The sequence below is a fragment of the Phalacrocorax aristotelis genome, chromosome 3 (genome assembly GCF_949628215.1).
Source record: "Phalacrocorax aristotelis chromosome 3, bGulAri2.1, whole genome shotgun sequence".
Taxonomy (NCBI): Eukaryota; Metazoa; Chordata; class Aves; order Suliformes; family Phalacrocoracidae; genus Phalacrocorax; species Phalacrocorax aristotelis.
In genome coordinates, this window is record NC_134278.1 from 17,500,240 (window position 1) to 17,520,740 (window position 20,501).

Sequence of the window (20,501 nt, forward strand, 5' to 3'; positions counted from 1 at the left end):
CTCTGTGGTGGGTTTGGGGTTGGTGGTTGGTTTTTTTGGTTTTGTGGGGGTTTTTTGTGTTTGCTGGGTGGGTGGGTGGTGGGGTTTTTCTGAGCTATTGCAGCAAGGTCCTAAGATAGGACTCTTCTGTTTAATTTGGCAGCACACAAAGGTATAATTTACTCAAGCAGCAGCTTGTCTTTTTTTTTTTTAATAATGATGGTGGCTTTAATTCCAGCTGGAACATAGGACTTGAATGATGCTTGTCCCAGAACACAAAGCCCAGGTAGTTAGTGGTGATGCAGTGTTGCCCAGATTGTTCTTTGCAGACTACTTTTCTGTAAAGAAAGGGTATCTTGCTCCACTTTAGTCCAACACTAATGCTTCCGCTAAGTTGTTTTGATTTTTTTTATGTTGTCTTTGTGTTGTGGTGAAAGTCTTTTCTACTGGAATGCAGGCTGATGCCATGAAACTGCTGTCTGATAGTAGTAAGATGCAAGCTGCTTTTGTTGGCAGAAGTATTCTGTGTCCCATTACTGATCCCCACAGCCATCTCAACACCTTCTGCAAAATTATCAATTAAATCTGAGTCTTGATGGCTATGACCATTGAGAACTTAATGCTGGGTGTAGTGCTGGTTCTTTTTTTCTTTTGAACTGGACAGTATAGTGTTCTTCAGGGACTGAGGAAGGTAATTTGATTGAAGTTTAAAAACAGTTTTAAAAGAACCCCGGTGTCTGTGCAGGAGTGTGTGTAAATAGAGCTGAATTAATCTCCTTTTTCCTTGCTTATGTTAAAGGTGAGCATAATTCCAAGGTTGTGGCCCATATTGGGGATGAAGACTTTACAGTAAGAATCAATACTGATGGTGAAGAATACAACATAGAGGTATGCTTTACTCCTGAGAGCAATATTCAAACAATTATCTGTCTTCCCTGTGGGTGTTTCTAGTTAGATTGACACCTCTGTAGCTCAAAATAGACTAGGTGGTGGTGGTGTTTGTTTTGGTGTGAGTAGAGAGGAGAGGGAGAGAAATGTGAAACTGATTTGACTTTTGCAAGTGAGTTTTATTAGCAAGTGACATTCTCTGGTATTTACATGTTTAAGATGACATCAGGGAGAAGGGATGTTTTAAGCAGGAAAGGGTTTTAGAAAGAGAAATGGTATAACGTTAGTAATTAGTGGTGATCATGTCCTCTAGAATAACAAGTTGTGCAGCCTTCTGAGCGCAGTTGAGGTCTGTTGAGCTTTCTAAAATTTTGGCTTTGTTACATCTTGGAACTTTTCCATTCTTAGAGCTTTATTTGAAAATCTGGTATTTTTCCCGGCTCCCTTGTTCCTGTTTTCCACCGTTTTCATTGCTTGTGTTATTTTAAACTATTGGTTTTAACAAATCAACAAAAATATAATTAGAGACTATCTTAATGAGTTGTTCTGTGCAGTATTTTCCCAGACACAAGCTGTATTAGAATGGCTGAATAACAGTAATTATGCCTGAGTGTTATATGGATACTGTAATTGTCCTCAAACCCGAGGATATGCAGAATTATGGGTAAACCTGGGAAATCCAATCATGTTAAAGTATGAAAATATGATTGGAGTACCCAAACTGCTGTGCTTGTGTTTTGCATTAAGAGCATATAGTAGCCATTTGATTGTGGCTTAAAGCATTTTTGTGCTTGTGGTCCAGAGTAGTGTAAGCACGTCTCAGCGCTCCACACAGCCAACCCCCTTGCTCCTCACTGGCTGCGTCTGTACAGCTAAATAAAGGCAGGCAATGGCTTGGAGGCTCCAGCTGCCCACTCTGCCTAGCTGTAGCATCCCAGGGTCAGCTTCAGCCCCTAACAGGCCCTGGATAAGATGATGCCCATGTGCAGTCTGAGATGGTGCGTGCCAGAGACCATTCCCAAAAGGCAGCATGGACAAAGCCACTCCACCATTGCCTTCCTTTGCTTTCATGGTCCTCCTGCACATTTGGAAAGGCTGCGGACCTTTGTATAAACGCCTGGTGCTCTCGTGCCTTGCCCTAGGATGCAAAATGTGTGCCCTCAGTTTTGCACTGAAGATACACGGCTGCGAGGCCAGCACAGCCTTTGCATTTCAGGGCCTTTTTGCTGTGAACTGAAAGTACAGTATGCTAAATAATAGTTGCCTGAAGATGAAAGATCACTGCTTAAGGGCCAGAAGAGACCCAGACCCAAGTGCTGTGCGGTGTGGACTCGGGCGGTCTGCATTACTTGGCCCTGCCCGTGTTGTATTTGGTGGTGTTGCTGTAGCTGTTATGTACAGATAATAATAGGGATGTGTTGGTTTAAAAAAAAAAAAAGGTCAGTATGCATCTGCTATGGGGATTAGGAAAACCATGGGACTTCGTGCTTTTCTTTTTTTCTTTGCTTTTGGAGACATTTTTATGCTTATAAGTGGCTTGGGTAGCCATTGGATGTTGAAGAGCCTGCCTTCTGCTGTGGAGACTGTGTTCTGCTCTGCACTTAGATATTAGAAGTTGAGGAAGGGTTTAGAGGAGAAACCATACGAGGAGCAGCTAAAGTCACTTGGTTTGTTCAGCCTGGAGAAAAGGAGACTGAGGGGAGACCTCATGGCAGTCTGCACCTTCCTCAGAAAGGGAGGAGGAGGGGCAGGCGCTGATCTCTTCTCTCCGGTGACCAATGACAGGACCTGAGGGAATGGCAGGAGGATGTGCCAGGGGCGGTTTAGGTTGGATATTAGGAGAAGGTTCTTCACCCAGAGGGCGGCAGAGCACTGGAACAGGCTCCCCAGGGAGGCAGAGACAGCACTAAGCCTGATGCTATTCAAAAAGCACTTGGACAACGCCCTCAGAGGCATAGTGTGAATTTGGGCTTGTCCTGTGCAGGTTCAGGAGTTGAGCTCAATGATCCTGTGGGTCCCTTCCAACTCAGGACATTCTATGATTCTGTGATTCTCTGTTATCTGCCAGCTCCTGTGCTTGTGGTCAGTGCGTTTGTTAGCATAGTGTAAGCGTCTCCTCCCTGGCTGTGCCAGTCCCTCCACACTGTTATGGAGGGAGCGGAGGAGCCTGGGATGCCTCCTCATATTCAGGAGGGGAAGAAAAATTCTGTCTCTTCTACAGCCTTATCAGGTGGCTGCTGCTGCTGTGTTGAGATGGTCTTATGTTTTTGGATGCCTGTGTACCATGAGAGAGTTGAATTCTGTTGGCTTTCTTGGGGACATTGTTTTATCAGTAGGCTTATTGCTGTGGATTAAATTATTGTAGTCCAATGTATTTGTGTGTGTGTACACATAAAGCTGTGGGGATTTGGTACATAAATATAATTGTTTTTACTTCTGTAGACCTAGTCTTTGCATTCACTTTGTTCCTAACTAATTGCATTTCTGTTCTTGTGCCGTCAGCCACTGTGGAGATTTGTAGATAATGTGCAAGATGAAAAACTGCTGGTCTACAGATCTGAAGATATTAAAGATTTCTCACGATTGCAGTCCCCCAAAGTGTGTGGTTATTTAAAGCTGAATGAAGAAGAACTGTTGCCAAAAGGACTGGAAGACAGGAAGCAAAACGAATGTGAGTGTCTGTGACTTGGGAGAGCAGCATCTTTGAAACAAATGCTTGAATTCTGGTTGTGTAGGCAAGTAAAATCAGAACCTGGGTAATAATCTAATTCAACTATTCAGGCAGCATCCCTCTTCATGCCTGCTCTCCATCCAAAAAAGCCCCAACAACTGATGAAAGCAAGAAGCTGTCGTTAGGGGCATGTTTCTTCCCTGGATTGTTGAAAAGAGATTTGGTCCTACCGAGGTGCAGGCTTAAGAAGAGCAAGCTGTTTCATCAGGCCTAAGCAGTGTTTGTTGTGATAGCTGGCAGCAATGTAGGTGAATGTTAAAACAACTTCATACTTCTATGCACTGTGCAGCAGGATATGTTTGGCCTTGTTGGTCATTCTAAGAGTCCATCTTGAGCTATGGTGGGTTTTTGAGGGTTTTGGGTCCCTCTTTCCTCTGTCCTCAGCTGTGAGAGCAGAGGTGGGGATAAGGACTAGGAACAGGAGGAGGAGAGGTGTTAAGGCTGAGATAATGACCATAAAAGCTCTGTGGGTAAATTTGTTGAATAGCTCAATTTCACTACTATACATTCCTTTCCTTACAACAAATTTAAAGTCTGGTATGATGGCAAAATTTAAGAATAATTAAAAGAAAACAACCAAAACCAAACCTAACAACAAAAAACAAACCCCAAACCAAGCATCCTCTACTTCCCCCAAAAACCCACCCAAACTCACATTCATGTCTTAAATAAGGGTAATAGATGCAGCAGTGGCAGTTTTATTGAGCATTTATTTAATTGTGTTTAAAATGTTCACATTAGCAAGCATCCATCGGAAGAAAAGAGCGGTTCCAGAGAACTCCAAAAACACGTGCAAGATGTTGGTAGTGGCAGATCACCGTTTTTTCAAGTATATGGGCCGTGGGGAAGAGAGTACTACTATAAACTATTTGGTAAGCAAATATGCTCTGTTACAATTTGCTGGAGTAAATGGAGGGACAAAACAGTGATTCAGTAGTCAAAAGAACATACAGCTTATACCCCTTTTTTACAGCATATATATTTTACAACATGACTGTGTGTGCATTTTCCCTGGAAAAGTGCTGAATTGTGCTTTAAAAATATTTTTCTAATGGTGATACCATAGCTAAATACTCTTCTTCTAGTTTCATTTATAAACAAATCCCTTCCCTTCACATACTACTTCTGGCTATGCTATGTTCTGCCTAAGAAATGTTAGTTTTCCAGTCGGAGCTTTAGAATCTCCTGGATTTTGAATTCTACTGCAAATCATCCAAGCATCTTTAAAGTTCAAGTGTGCTGAAGACTCCTATGAGAGGCAAAATCAACTTGTATAGGTTTTTTTTTCAAATTCTTCCAGGATTCTCTGTCCAGAACAATAAATTTGAAGCAGGCATAGTAGACAATTTGTTTGGGTTGTACGTGGGTGTTGTGGGTTGACCCTGGCAGGTAGCTCAGCCCCATCCAGCCACTCACTCACTTCTCCACAGTGGGATGGGGGAGAGAATCAGAACGGTAAAGGTGAGACAACTCGTGGGTTGAGATAAAGACAGTTACATAGGTAAAGCAAAAGCTGTGTGCACAAGCAAAGCAAAACAAGGAATTCATTCACTGCTTCCCATCAACAGGCAGGTGTTCCGCCATCCACAGGAAAGCAGGGCTCTGTCACGCGTAATGGTTACCAAGTAACCTGGCCAAAACTAGTACAACGGGGTTGTCTACCTGACAGGCTTTTGTGAAATAGAATGCCTGTCCCTGGCCTTTCATAAGAAGTGGAGAGTGTGGGTTTGCGGACTCAAGACAGAAACAAATGAAACCAATTCTGGAGGCCTGTTTTGTTAAGAGTCTCTTTCTGAGCCTGAATCTTTGAAACGCTAATGACTCTGTTCCATCTTTGCTGGCTTTTTGACCTTTCTGTCCCCAGAAATGTTTATATTCCCCAGGTAAAGGAGCCTCAATTTGTGTATTTGCAGATATGCTATTATCTCAGCACCTGACACATGACCCTCCCAGGCTAACCTGCTGTTGTGTTTCCCGGGTAGATGTGTACTGTAAACAATGCAGTGATTAGAAAACTAAAGCATAAACTATTATGGAGTGGCTTTGAATGTGACTTTTCATTCAGAGCAAGTTTGATGGTTTATATTTAGTAGAATGTTGTTTTTAAGAAGATGAGAATGGCATGAAAAGTGAGGTATTGATAGCGAGCACTAACAAGAGAGTTTCTGGAACCTTGTGCTTGAACCATAATGAGGAAAATAATAGGTTTTTGGCTGGGAGAGGGAAGCAGGCCCCGGGGGTCAGTTAAACTAGTTTAAGCATCATGCTAAAACAAAGCAGTAAAAACAACTCCCTCCTCTGACCTTTCCCTCAAAGAAACCTGGAAAAATAGTATATGAAAAAAGCGTTTCCCAAGATGTCTTGTTCTTAATGTTATCGCTCTTCCACTACACAATTGAAAGTGATAAATGGGGAAGTTTGTACTGCTTTTTTATGATGGAAAATTTTCAGGGATATTTAATAATACTCTCTGGGTCCAAGTGCTGTTGGTTTTGGACCAGTGAGTATGTCTGTTTTGTTATATTAGGTTAAATTTTAATATGAAGTCAGTGTTTCTAGGTAAGTATGTTGCACCTTCTTTGAGTGTCTTGAATTTTATTACATGAAACCTCGGAACTAAATAACTAGTTTTTCTTTTCTGCGTAGATTGAATTGATAGACAGAGTAGATGACATCTACCGAAATACTTCCTGGGACAATGGAGCCTTCAATGGGTACGGCATACAGATAGAGCAGGTATTCACTGAACTATGCAAAAGGTTTCTAATTTAAAGGATAAGAACATGTTTTGGATATCAAAATTTCCAATTATTTTATCTGGATTAGAGCTAAAATAATCAAATCCTACATTACTAACTCCAACCAGGGAGCATGCTGTAATAGCATCGTACCAGAGGTGGTGTTTATGATTTGACACAGCATGTCCATTTCCAGTTCCTTGCAGCTTTTAAGACTGGAGTTCTCAGGGAGAATCTTTCTATATTTAACCTCAATTCAAAGGTGCTTTTTTCCAGAATATGAGCAATTCTTGTTTCTGTCAGACATGCTCTTAAGCATGTATTTAATGTTTGCATCTATGGCTAGTGCTTAGCTTACAAAGACTGAGCGGGCTTCAAACACAGATGAAAAAACCACAAATCCTCCCTGAAGAGCTTTAATAACTCCCCTTAGACATCATGCTATCAGGATAGTGTAGAGGCTGATACAGGGTGGACACACGGCACGTAGTGACTACAATTTATGTGATGGCTTCTGAAAGTTAGTGCGCAGAAATCTAGAAAAGGACGTTAAAAAGAAGAGGAATACTTTGGCTCAGTGTACTGTGAAAGCTGTGATGTGAAACACGGGGACTCATGGTACAAGCTAGCTGCCCTTGGCTGGGAAAGGGTCTACAGGAACAAGGAAGGAGAGTTAATTGGGCAGGGAGGGGGAAAGAACATTTCTAGGTTACTGAAAAAGTATCAATCTTTTAAAATACGTTTTGGTTAGCTAGAACTCTGAAATGGTTTGGGGTTATTTATACTACATGCAAATCCTGGTTGTATTTGGTCGTCCTTTTTGATAGAGTAACATGCATCTCAAAGCAGAATGTTACAGTGAAAACTGTTGATGTTGCTCTACAAAATGGCTTGTGTAGTTGCTTCTGATGTAGTCAGTGTATCTTTAGTAGCAGAGGCTGAAAAGTTAACATTAGAAGCATGCTGAGTCTGAATTTTTCTTCTTGCAGATCTATTGAGACATTTAAGATTACATTGAAAGCTTTTCTGTAGCTGTAAAATTGATCAAAATTCCTCTACATTGTTGTTGCCCTTTTTGAAATGTAGATTATCATCCACAATGAGCCATATATTGTAAAACCTGGAGAAAAGCATTACAATATGGCAAAAAGTTACCCAGATGATAAGAAAGATGCCTGGGATGTGAAAATGCTGCTAGAGGTAGGTCATAACCCTTGAAAAATTGTGCCCCTGACAGAGAATTAGTCATTCACAGCTGCAGTGTAGTAACAGATGAAACTCCTGTATTTCCTTCGCCTGATGGGTAGATGTTATGCAAAGTCAAACGAGCTGATGTGCCCTGTAGCCCATGGTAAAGGGCTCCATTGCACAATCATAAAGCACACACCAACTCAAATTATTAATATGTGGCCTGAGTCAGAAAGGCAGTCCTGATATGTCTGGCCCTGAGACTGGCTGCCTTGTGACCTTCACCAGACTACTGTACTTGGTCTTCCCCTCTCTGTGAAAAGGGGAAGTGAGTAGATGAGTTACGTAAACGAATGTGTACAATGTACTTGGGTATTAATTTGATTTTCTACAGCTCGTTAGGACTGGTAACAGCTGCTTTTTTTCTGAATTAACCAGATCTAGAAGGTGCCTGTCCGTCTCATTAGATAAATGTTCTTACCTAGAGACTTCTAATATATGCATTGTAATGTGTCTTACAAAGGTCTGACTTTTTTATTCGTTCTTTAAAGCAATTTAGCTTTGATATTGCTGAAAAAGCAGCTCACGTGTGCCTTGCTCATCTCTTCACATATCAAGATTTTGACATGGGAACGCTTGGATTGGCTTATGTTGGCTCTCCCAGACCTAACAGCCATGGTGGCATTTGTCCTAAAGGCAAGGCTTCCTTTTCTTCCTTCTCAATTGTGGGTTGAGAGCTAGTTTTTGTTACTTGTGTTTAATCCTCTTCTCTAGCTTCCACAAAGCATGATGGGTTATTTGCATAGACTCTAGTGGTTGGTTTTCAGATAAAATAGATAGCTGTTTTATTGAGTGGAGCTGGAAAAAGAAGGGAGGGAAGGATAAAAGTGTACTAAACTATCTGGTGTGAAAAAGCTGGCTAGACCAAACCCTAGACCAAGGGCTGCTTTGTGTGGGCGCATCTTGCGGCAGTTCTGGAATGGCAGATGTGCTGTTGTCTTGGAAATTTCTTATATTTCCCCTTTACTGCAATACATGAGTTTTGTGCTGTGCTCAAAAGATTCCCCACTCCAAAAACTGGCAAGAGGCAGGGTCTCACTGGTGAGCCTGTGAGAACAATAAAGCTGTTCATATCTCCAAAGAAGTATCCCTCTCTCCCCCAGAAATCCTGAAACCCAAGAAAAATGTTTGGCAATTTTGATTTGTTTCTTTCTCACTTCTGTAGCTTATTACAGTCAAATTGCAAAGAAGGACATCTATCTGAACAGTGGCTTAACCAGCACCAAGAACTACGGGAAGACCATCCTCACAAAGGTAGAGTATTCTCCTCAGCAGAGCATGGATGTTCAGTGTACGTACCAGTGTGTGGGTGATGTGTGCCATGGGATTGTGCCAGACTTCCATGCTCCCTCAGAAACAAGATGCTGGCTTTCTGATTGAGTCAGGACCCTGGAGACAGGAGTGTAGGTCTACAAAACCAAAATCATAGTTTTTGTCCTTGCTGACAAGGGGAGTTGGGACTGAATGGAATTGGAGATTGAATTCCCTGGGGAACAGTAATGAGGAAACATTGCCAGTGTCTAATAGGAGCTGTAGTTCTTCAGACATAAACAGGATTTTGATATCCAAAGATGAATTTAAATGTAGTTTGCTTTTTAAAAATACCAAACAAGCCCTCAACAGAACAAGCAAATATTATACAACAAGTAGACTAACAATAAGAATAAAATCAGTGTGCTGACTCAAAGTGATGTGTTTGCTATTACGTATGTCTACAACGTGCGGATGGATGATTGTGTATGCTTGGTGTGTTCCATTTGCAAGGTAAAGCAGTGAAAGTGGTTCAGGCAAAGTAGGTGGTTTAGTCTGGGCCTCTTAATGAAATTTCTCTACCTGATTTTTGTGTGTGCGCCCTGGATAAGTAGAGCAGAGAACAGTATAACTAAGCCTAATGTAAATTGATGGTGTCTGGATTTTTTTTTCCTCCTTGATGATATAGTAAATACACAAAGGCCTGAATATGAGCTTTGTCTCACTTGTAAAGATACCAGAGCAGCGCCTGTGTTTGCATCTACCAAATCTTTGCAGTTGGGCATATTTCTCTTTTGCTGACTACTTCTGACTTTTCAGCTGTGCTTTTCTGTAGCCTTATTAGAAATGGAATTCACAATTGATGTGTGGGCTAAAACTTGGCACAGAAGCTGTCAAAAAGCTAGGAAAAAGAAAAGACAGTGAAGCTTTGTGTGAGAGGGAGGTTGACAGAGCTCCAGCCGTTGCCATGCTATTTGCATTTGTTGTTCAATCTCCAAGCTGGAGTTGTGCCTTGGATCACAAAGAGGATTGAGTTGATGTGTTCCCAGTGGCAGTCACAAAGCTTGGGATGAGGCAGAGGGAGCGTTACGGATTGGTTTCACGGGGAGAGTGTCACACAGTGTCCACTTGGGTTTTGAAAGACAAAAAAATATCTGTGTAAAACCCTTCCCCAAATTAAATGTGATGAAGCACAGGGGTGATCCCTGGGCAGCTCTCCTGACTGGCTCTCGCATTAGCTGTGCCTACCCTGGGTACTGGTACTGCTCCTTGCAGTGCTTGGTCCTTCCTGTGCCTGCACAGCAGCTGAAATGAAGGTTATTAGCTCGTCAGACTTGCTTCTTGCATGAACTTCTCCGCCTCCTTGTGGTTAACTTTTATTCCTGTGCAAGTTTTATTTGAGATTGTCGCCTTGTGAGCTTGACGCCGTCTGCTGGTCAAGGCACTGCAGGAAGGCGCGCAGCGAGGCAGGGCAGTTTGGGATCCTCAGCAGAGGGAGTCCCGTCTTGCATAGATGATGCTGGAAATCCATCCCTGTTGGGCCACATTTGTAGGTGTCTTTCCTAGTAGTCGTGCAATAGAAGAGCTTATTCAGCACTCCTAATGTCATCATCCATTTAGAAGAAACAATGGCAAGATATGTTAAATGAGATTAACTAGTCATGGTAGCTGGTGTTTGTTTGGACTTTTTTTTTTGTTTCAACTTTTTATGCCTTCTAGCTATTTAAAAGCCAATTTTAATATTTTAAGAATCTGCAGTGCATTGAAAACAAGATTCAATCAGTACTCTAGGACAGTGTTTTGCCTCTAACAGTGGTTTAGTATTCAAACCTAGTCCTGGAACTTGCGTTTGGAAATGCACCATAATTTTACTCACCTTCAGTTGCCCACTTCTAATAAAAATGTGTTCACAGGGAAATCACTTTCCATCTCAGTGTATCTTAAAATTGCTGGTGGCCTGGAAGTAGCTGGGATATTCCGTCCTGTCCTGCTCAGACTGATTTCTTTCAGCATTACTTTTTTCATGTTCAAAAAAGGAGGCAGACCTGGTTACGACGCATGAACTCGGACATAACTTTGGAGCAGAGCATGATCCTGATAGTCTTCCAGAATGTGCCCCCACTGAAGACCAGGGAGGGAAATATGTTATGTATCCAATCGCTGTCAGTGGAGATCATGAAAACAATAAGGTATAGTTGCATAGTTTTGCTTCCACATACAAGTTTTTGCTGTGGTCAGTGACCCTTTGCGTGGAAAGTCTATTTAGTTAATGATTCCTGTAGCTTGAAACTGTGAGGAATGTAATGGATTAGCTGTAAGAATAAAACATACTTGCATGACATTGGGTTGTCTGCAAGATAAGCTCATCTCTGGATTCTGAGTTTCACTGGAGTTCATAGTATGCCCAGCTGCTTTTTTTCATTAGTTGTTTGCAACTGGTTGTGGCTGCATGTTCCTAAAAGCAAGTCATTGGCAAGAGTCAAATACAGGAGCTTCAGTACCAAATAGCATTTGGGTGGTCCTCAGCTATTCTTGTTGGAAAGAGACTGCCAGACGCCGCAGCCGTGGTGCTTGCCAGTCTCAGAAGCTTGCACTGGCATTGTGGACTTGGCATTGTGCCTGTGCTGCAGATGAGGAGCTAAGATTATTGAGGGGATGATTAGTCTGCAGTCTGGTCTGACTTGTGATTCATGTCTAGTCCCGCTGCCGAGTGGCAGCGCAGTCTCTCCCCATTGCTACACCTTCGCAGCCCTTCCTGGGGATGGTTGCTGGTGGTCCTGAAGCTGTGGGAGAGCTGGAGCTGGCTCTGTGACCCCGAGCCAGACTGCGTGGGGGTGTCCCTGCATTGTAACGTAGCAATGTCCTTTATGGAGCCAGCCATTACTTTCCTATCTTAAAACTTTTCCAAGGTATCAAACTGGCAGTGTAGAGAGAGTAACTGCTTTCTGAGACACCAGAATTTGGAGGCGTAAGGAGGCTGAGGCTGTCTTAGATGCCACTTGTTGGTGGAAAGGTATGCCTCTCAGTGCTGCTCTTTCCTCTTGTGACTCTCCAGATGTTCTCAAGCTGCAGCAAAAAATCCATCCATAGGACCATAGAGATCAAGGCCCAGGAGTGCTTCAAGGAGCGCAACAACAAAGTGTGTGGGAACTCCAGGGTGGATGAAGGGGAGGAATGTGATCCTGGCCTCTTGTACCAACAGGCTGATCCCTGCTGCTCTGCAGACTGTAAACTGAAAGATGGTGCCAAATGCAGGTAGGGGGAAATAAGCTGCGACTTCTCTTACACAGCAGAGAGCACTGGGCTGGGCTGAGAGCTCCTAAAGCCACCTGCAGCATCACAGACCCGTTCCCTGGCCCTAAGGCTGAACATGTGAGCTAAAGACAATAAAGGATTTCAGGAGAGGCTGCTATGTGCATGCACTGTTTGCATACATTAATTTTTATAGCATTCTGTTCCTTTTTCTGAGAAGTGCCATGAGCTACAGTTCTGATTTTTATGTTGTTATTATTATTCAAAACGAGGCATTTAAAAATTATTATTAAAAATTTCCTGTGCAAACTTCCCATGCAAATACAATTTTTCCTTGTGGCTTCAAAGTGGGATCACATACTCGTATTTTCAAGACAGCTGCAAAATGTGTTTGAGCAGACAACGCAGTGACCGCACTAGATGAGTCCCCTCTCTGTTGTTCTGGCTCTTTGGGGTGTTCGTGGCCCTGTTGCAATGCAGTGCCCAGTCTGTTTTTTCAGAGTTCAGCTCTGCACCACATAACAGCAGAGAGCTTGTGCAACTCCTCTTGTTTAGCAAGAAATTCCCTCAACTTTAATTGCTGTGGTTGTCCTAAGGGCCTTCTTGCATTAAATGCAGAACAAAGAGAATAAAGAGAGCAGAATAAAGAGTAGTAAACCTTTAGGACAAATTGGGGGAAAATGTGGCGGGAAGAAAACAGTGAAGGTCTTGTTGCACAGCGAGTAACAAGAGGATCCAGGTGCCTTGAAGAAATATAAGGATCCCTGTATTGTCTCTCAATATGTTGTACCTTCTGTGTGCTTTTACCTTTGGTAAATGAAGAGTGAGTGGGTGTGCAGAAAGGTGGTTGTGGGAGGGGATAGAGAGGGCAAGGGTTTTGAATCAGTGAGTCAGTCTCCAAGAAGTAGCTTTTTCTTTTTTCCTAAACATTGCTTTTTTTCCTTGGCTTTGTCACGCTCATACTTCTGTTTAAAATAAAAAAAAGCTTAATATTTCTTCCTTTCATTTCGATCTTTCCACAGTGATCGGAACAGCCCCTGCTGTAAAGGCTGCCAGTTTGAAAGTGCACAGAAGAAATGCCAAGAAGCCATAAATGCCACTTGTAAAGGAGAGTCTTTTTGCACTGGTAGGATGTGTTTCTGTCCCCTTTATGTAAGCCAGCCAAGCGCTCCAGGCTCAGTGTCCTGTTCGATCCACTTTCAAAGTAGTGCCGTTTATTCATCCGGTACATGTAATTTTAGAGACCAGTTAAGCATCACGAAATTGCCCTATAATGAGTTTCATTGTAGTTCAGGAGTCACTTGGTGATTTACTGTCCAGAAGATTATGAAAAATGTTGATTTTTTTTTTTCTTCCTTCTTTCTTTCCCTTAAATAAAGTAAAAGCAAAACAGGATGTGTCACTGGGAGGGGACAAGAATGAGCTGAATCTTACCATAGAAAGGGTGGAATTACTACAACTCTGCTTCACTTCCCCACTTGTTTACTTCCTCCTCATAATCTTTCCAGAAGGCAAGGGTCGAGTCAGAGTTCCTGCTTGCACTTGCAGGCCCTGCTGCTTACTCCTCGGTTGCAGGAATGCCAAAATGCCTGAGCTGTTGAAAGCCTCCAAAGCGGCTGCTGCCTCTCAGAGGAGCTGGCAGGCAGCCTGCAGATCAAAGTCAAGAACAAGCTATTAGGGGTTTCCCCCAGGATGAGTCTGGGTTCCCCTTATTGTCCTTTTTAATTCTGCACACCTAGGTGCTCTGCCCTTTACTCTAACACAGTCCTCCCACCCTGTTGACCTCCATCTGTAGGGAACAGCAGCGAGTGTCCCCCTCCAGGGAATGCTCCAGATGACACAGTCTGCGTGGACATGGGGAAGTGCAAGGATGGGGAGTGTGTCCCTTTCTGCGAGAGGGAGAAGAACCTACGGTCGTGTGCGTGCAACGGTGGGTGACATGGGACTGAACTGAAATGCGCACTTCAGCTCTGCTCCTCAGAGAGTGCTGGCTTTGCTGTGGGCTTGCCTGTTGGAGGGCTGAGTGTATTGCTTCCGAAAGAGGTCGTTGGTTTTTCAGGGCTAGTGTTTTCTGTTTGGAAAACAAATGTCCTCGTGACCTCTGGTGGTCAGGTTTGAAGTCATTAAGATGAGACTTACGGTCTGGCACCCCAGTTAAAGGAGAGGGCACTTTCCCACCCTCCACCTCCTCTGCCACGGGCAGATGGGAGGGAAAGTTTGATTGTTCTCTGATTGTAAAGAGATCCCAGCCAACCTCTGGACGAAGCGTCTGGCAGAGGAGTGGTAGCCTCCAATGAGTGGTTAAAGAAAGATTTCAAAGAAGTTAAAGTGCACAGAGAGCACAGAATCCCTGAGTCCTGTTCCCTGCTACTGCAAACCTGCCTGTCATATGTTACTGTCAGTAAGCTTTGCTGTGTGCTTGCTGTCTGTCTCAGCTCTTGAACCTGGTACAGCGGCTGGGAGTGGGAGGAGAGCTTCACAGGGGCAGTGTGAGGAAGTGCTGTGAGCCCTGCCACTTGACATGGAGGGCATAGCCAGGGAGAAGGGTGCCTAGAGGACCCAAAGTCCAAGAAATATTTAAATCTATGTCTTAGACATATTTGGAATTTTTTCACCTGCCCATTGATTAGGAGTATCAGCTTGGAGAGCTTGGTCCCACTGTGTCCCCTAACATGTTGCACAGGGCATCTGGCTGAGTTTGGTCACCAGAGAAACTGAAATTGGGCAACTTGCACAATTCTGCCTCCCCCATGGGGAAGCTGGGCAGGAGCATGGTCAGCCAGGGGACGTGTGGGGTTGTGCACCTGCGTGGTTGTGGGTTGCAGGTGACTCTTGGTGCTGCCAAGCAACAAGTTTGTTGCTTTATTACAGAAACGGATAACTCCTGCAAGGTGTGCTGCCGGGACGAGCAGGATAGGTGCATACCGTACGTCGATGCTAACGACCAGTTCCTGTTCCTGCGCAAGGGGAAGCCTTGCACTGTGGGTTTCTGTGATACAAATGTAAGTTTTCTCAGATGTCAGCACACTGCATGATCTCCTTCTGTGGCTGGGTGTTTGAGGCCTCTGCAATGAGGACTATGCTGATAAAGAGAAGCCAAAGCTTGACGTCCTGCTGAGCAGGGTGATACTAAGTACCTCTCCGCAGAGTAAATATTAAAAGGTGCCTGAGGCTGTAGATGGAAGCTAGTTCTGAAAAGAGGTGTGCAACATGTAGCTGTTACCTTCTGTCATCGGTTGCTGCTCCCCACAGCTCAGCCAGCCAGCAGTCTGTGCAAAGGAGGAGAATGAGTTCTGTCGTAAGCTCAGCTAGGTGTGCAGTGCTTGCTGTTTCACCTGTTCACGTTAGCGCAGTTAATTTTGATTAAAATAATACAGGTCAGGGAGCAATGGTGTGAAAATCTAGCTGGCAGTGTCTGAGGGGGGCAGCGAGCCCATAGCAGGGAGACTAGTGGGCGGCTGGCACTCTGTGCCCGTTGCTGTGGTACAGCTGCACAGACAGTCACCTCATCTGCAGACCCCAATGGTCGAAGCTAAACGGGGTGTTGGCAGAAGGGAACCTGGGAGGGCATGCCTGGGAACTTGGGAGGGCATGCCCCAGCCCTTCTGCTGGCAGAACTGCAGGACCGATGATCTGCTGTGTTAAACCAGCACAGCCAGATCTGGGAGTCTGTCTGTCTGTGACCTCAGGCTTCTGGGAGCTGCAGCCTTCTCGGTGAGTAATGGGAGCTGAGGCTTCCAGTGCTTAAACCACTCCAGAAACCTCAGGTTTATGTCCACTATCATGGGGCGAGAGCGGGGCAGTTTTTGCACATTTCAAACATTAAAACTTCATCTGTTTCAGACAGCTATAGAATTGAAACTGTTTTGCCAAAAATAAAGGCAGTAACAATGGACGGCTGCTACTGGGCATGAGTGTAAACCTATATTCAGAACGTAAGCTAAGTGCTGCTGTGTCTGTAGCTTTTATTTCTTCATAATCTTTGTATCTTCTTCCCTCTCCATCTTACACTTAAATAGCATAAGATTGTTTTGTAAATGAGTGTTTACTTTTTCAGGGTAAATGCGAGAAGCAAGTACAGGATGTGATTGAAAGATTTTGGGATTTCATAGACCAACTCAGCATCAATACGTTTGGTAAGATATGTAACCGTATCCTTTTGGGGTTTTTTTTTAGTTCATGACGTGAACCTCTAAAGCCTCAGAGGGAGTTAGCTGGCTGTTTTTATTCACCTGTATGCAAGGGTAGCTAGTAACTGTGTTTCTGATATATATAAATATATATGTGCCTAAAGTTTGACAATGCTGATCTTGCCTTTTAAAGCTGAAAGGATGGGGGATCATTTTGCATTTTTCCACTCCATTATTTTCTAGGCCTCTTCCAAGCTTGTAAAGGGGATGATAGCTTCTTGTCTGAATACTAAGAAGGAGGCCAATTAGAGAGAAGTAAAGAACAGGCAAGTTTTTTAGAGGTCAGCTAGATTCAGTGTAGTATAAACTCTCTCGTATTTAAGAAAACCACTGAGGTCACGCACCTCAAGCTGTGTGCATGCTTTGCGTCACTGCCCAGTGACTGTGCGTGGGCCTCCTTGGTCTTGACCCCCCTGTGCAATCCAAGCAGGCAGCCCCGCAGCGTAGCCCCCCAGCGTCTCCCTCCGTGCCACTGGAACCATACAAAACCTGTTACTAAGCCAGTGCTGTGTAATGACGGGGTGAATCCATATGCTCACGGTAACGCTGTGCCGACAGAGTGTAATTGTCTGTCTGGGTGTGGGGCTTTCAATCTTGACTTTCAGGATCAAAAAATTGTTTCTTAGGTAATTGTTAAAGCTATGTAGCCTGCTCAGGTAGAGGCAGTTTGTATACGTTTGATGTTCAGATACTTTGTTTGTGGAGGCAGGTAGTTGCCGCTTGACTGTAATGTCAGAATTTGGTAACAGACGCGCAGTGTGTCTTGTATAATTGAAAAGGGCAGCTCAGCTAACTCGATATAGCCTGTACCAAAACAACCCATATTAAATGTTCTAGCCTGTCAGCTTTTCTCATCAAAGAACACATGAAAAAACCTGTTATTGTTAACGTACTGGATACAGTTTTCTAAAATTGTATAGTTTCTATTCTCTTTGCCTAGTCCTGCAGCCTGTGCTTCTCTGTGTGGTTCTGTGGCTTGGCTTGCGTGAGCAGCGGCTGCAGAACCAGGTAGAATGTGTATGGGCGTGAAGCAGTGTTTGGTAGGTCACTAACAAATATGAACTGGTTTCACAGGGAAGTTCCTAGCGGATAATATAGTGGGCTCTGTGCTTGTCTTCTCCTTACTTTTCTGGATCCCCCTCAGCATCCTTGTGCATTGTGTGGTGAGTAAGCTGTCTTTGAGATGACTGCTTGGCTGGACTGAGCTGTGAGAGAACACCCTTCATACCTGAAATAGCAGATGTCTGTAGGAGAAGGTGATGGGAAGCTTTTAGCGAACCCCAGGGGGAGAATCCAGCATATGTAAGACTTACTGCACCTTCAATAGGGAAAACTCCTGCTAAACTCTGCCAGGTTCTGGCAGACCCAGTGCTCTCATGACTATTCCCTGGAGCCCTTCCCATTCCTTCCTAGGCAGATTTTCTACCTCTGCATCCCGAATTCTACCCAAGTATAATTTTGGTAACTTCCATTAGAGTCAAAAGTTTTCTAAAGCCCACATGTTGTGACACCCGCATTTTGTGGGGAGACCCAGAGCAGGAAGTGGTCTTGTTTGCGCTTGGGTGGATGGGTGAAGAGAGTGAGCTCACAGCAGCTGAGAGCGTGGGCATGTGGTGTGTTGCTGACGGCAGTGTGGGGTTAGAGCAGAGGGTTGCTGTGCCCACGAGCACTCCTAGGGTGGATCGGAAGTCGCAGGAGGTGGGGGAAGGGAAGAGAGCCCCACACCCTGCCGTGTCCCTGCAGGGAAATGGGGACAGGGACCTTGCAAGTGGTAAACTAACTTTATTTTGTGTGTGTATGTTTTGGTTCGTTTGTTTTCTAATAGGACAAGAAATTGGACAAGCAGTATGAGGAGAACACGAAGTCCCTGTTTTGCCCCAGTGTAAGTTGCTGTCTGAATATGAATTGGCAGAAAGCTTTCTAATAGGTATTAGAAAATCTGAACCTATGGTGTGCATGGAGCATTTATCAAGCGATAACAGACAGACCTGGAGCTCCATGCCTCACGCTGCAGGTGGATGAATCGGCTCGAGGGAAACTGTTTTCTTGAGCAATCCTGTGTTCAGTATATCAAGAACTGCAGCATGGCAGGCTCTAACTCTTCCTTCCTGTAAGAGCTGTGCCTTGACCTTGTTGACAGAGCAGCTCTCTTGCAGCAGCCACAGCTCCGGGGCAGGAAGCCGCTCTGCTCTGCAGAGCACTGCTTTGCACAGCAGGCACCTGCATACGGGGTCCCCTTGCCACAGGTCATTCGGCAGCTTCAACCACAGACCGCTCGTTCCCAGCCAGCTGGTGTCAACAAAGCATGAGGCTGAGCGGGAAAATCTCTGCAAAATGTGGTGTCTTTGCAGAACAGTTGTTTGCAGAGTCAGCTTCTAGTGGCCAGATATGCTAAAGCCTTCCAGTCGCTTATGGGAGAGCTGGCCTCAGGGTGCAGGGACCTGTCAGTGACACTTTTCACCGTTGTAGGTACTGAGTTGGGAGAGAAGAGCAGCAAAAAAGTGCCTTGATAAATTCTAATTGCAGTCCAGCACAGGGTATCTTCCGACATAGATTTTCTGGTGTCCCGTCCAGCGCTTTGACAACCCAATTCTTATTAATAAAACTGAAACATTCGGTTAAGGAAATGATGTTTTGTAACAGGAGGGGGGGGAAAAAGGCTCGCAGAGCTCCTGTACAAGCAGTGGGGGAAACATACTGAAGTCAGACCGCTGAGGCAGATGGCCTCTGTTATCTACGCTGATGTAACTGAGGGCGATCTTAGTTCTAGTCCCCCATAGCTGGTGTTGAATGGCGTAAGAAAAGTCACCTTAGAGCTTTATACCTGAATTCAATCTAGAAAATCCCAGGAGGTGTAGCAGCAGAGCACAGGTATAGTTAATGGGCTCCTTGCACCAGCAGCAGTTTAGCAAACAAATATGTGTCTTTTGGATCTGCTGAGGATCGTGTGCTTGGGAAATACGCAGTACTGGTAGCAGGTAAACATCTCATCCTGCCCAGCATTAGCATTTACTGAGGTTTGTAGGGAGTTTTTTATCCCCAGAAGTCTCTGGGTATTTTCCAAACCATGCTCACAAAGAAGCAGAAGTCAGTGGGCTTTAACTTAATCTGGGTTGCAGAATTTGTGTGTGATCACAATGGTCCCCCTTGGGTCTTCAGTGCAACTTCTCGCACATGAGGCAGAACTCTTCAGGATGGAAGAGTGGAATAAGCTCTACCTTGGACCGTTTCCCTGCACTGAGCTCTCGGTGTTGTCCGGCCTGCCCCTGCGGTTCCAGCCCTGGGTTTTGCCAGAGCAGTGTTGAGCCCCAGGGAGGTGGGACTGAGTTGTCAGCTCTGTCCCAGTGAGGCTGTTGCCTGTGGTGCCTTGTATGGAGAAGGAACAAGCAGAGATAAAAAGGCCTTTCTGCCTTTAGTGCTTAGCGGAGCTGGATTTCTTGAGGAAGAAAAACCAACACAACAAACTACTGCTGTTGGATGTTCTCTTGCTCTTAAGTAAGCGTAAATTGGCTGTAAAATCCAAACTCTAACTCCTTTTCCAATGTGGTGCAGTGGGCTCAGCCTGGCTAGCGCAGGTGGCATGGGGCAATCAGCATCTCTCTGCTGGGAGGGGAGGATGCAGTAGCCTTTAAACGGCTCTAACAAGCGTGGTGCTCCTCAGGCCTGCCACCTGTTCCCCTTGTAAACAGTGCAAAAACTGAACCCTGGACTAGGTCTTGGTTGCTTCTCCCACTGACGTGGCTGCTGGTGTCTTGCAGAACGTGGAGATGCTCAGCAGCCTGGACTCTGCCTCAGTTCGAATCATCAAGCCCTTCCCTGCGGCGCAGTCGACAAGCCGGCACCAGCCGCTGCAGCCCATCACGGCCGTGCCTGCCGTCGCTGCGGCACCGAAACAGGACCACCAAAGAATGGACACTATTCAGGAGGACCCAAGCACCGACTCTCACATTGACGAGGATGGCTTTGAGAAGGACCCCTTCCCAAATAGCAGCTCGGCCGCCAAATCTTTTGAGGACTTGACAGACCATCCTGTCATTAGGAGTGAGAAAGCTTCATCCTTTAAACTACAGCGCCAGAACCGGGTGGACAGCAAAGAAACAGAATGCTAGTGTCTTGCTGCCTTCTAAATGTATGACTTATGTCTGCAAAATAAGGATCTAAAACCATTTCATTTATATAAATATATGTATATATATTTTTGTGAGGGAGTGGGAGAGATAAGGA

The 20,501-nt window shown here is 44.7% G+C and overlaps 1 protein-coding gene across 2 annotated transcripts in view; it reads left to right on the forward strand.

Moving 5' to 3' along the window:
- ADAM17 (ADAM metallopeptidase domain 17) overlaps nucleotides 1-20,501 on the forward strand; it is a 37,266-nt gene that overhangs the window by 15,177 nt on the left and 1,588 nt on the right. Inside the window, exons 4-19 of one of the 2 annotated variants that reach the window (XM_075086843.1) lie at nucleotides 779-867; nucleotides 3,370-3,538; nucleotides 4,340-4,470; nucleotides 6,245-6,334; nucleotides 7,423-7,536; nucleotides 8,076-8,220; nucleotides 8,750-8,838; nucleotides 10,872-11,024; nucleotides 11,891-12,090; nucleotides 13,110-13,213; nucleotides 13,883-14,017; nucleotides 14,959-15,089; nucleotides 16,145-16,223; nucleotides 17,352-17,440; nucleotides 18,103-18,159; nucleotides 20,036-20,406. In XM_075086843.1, coding sequence (XP_074942944.1) covers nucleotides 779-867; nucleotides 3,370-3,538; nucleotides 4,340-4,470; nucleotides 6,245-6,334; nucleotides 7,423-7,536; nucleotides 8,076-8,220; nucleotides 8,750-8,838; nucleotides 10,872-11,024; nucleotides 11,891-12,090; nucleotides 13,110-13,213; nucleotides 13,883-14,017; nucleotides 14,959-15,089; nucleotides 16,145-16,223; nucleotides 17,352-17,440; nucleotides 18,103-18,159; nucleotides 20,036-20,386 — 2,126 coding nt within the window. In that variant the 3' untranslated portion in view covers nucleotides 20,387-20,406. The remainder of the gene's footprint in view (nucleotides 1-778; nucleotides 868-3,369; nucleotides 3,539-4,339; nucleotides 4,471-6,244; nucleotides 6,335-7,422; nucleotides 7,537-8,075; nucleotides 8,221-8,749; nucleotides 8,839-10,871; nucleotides 11,025-11,890; nucleotides 12,091-13,109; nucleotides 13,214-13,882; nucleotides 14,018-14,958; nucleotides 15,090-16,144; nucleotides 16,224-17,351; nucleotides 17,441-18,102; nucleotides 18,160-20,035; nucleotides 20,407-20,501) is intronic. The other variant, XM_075086844.1, reaches the window with a different exon arrangement.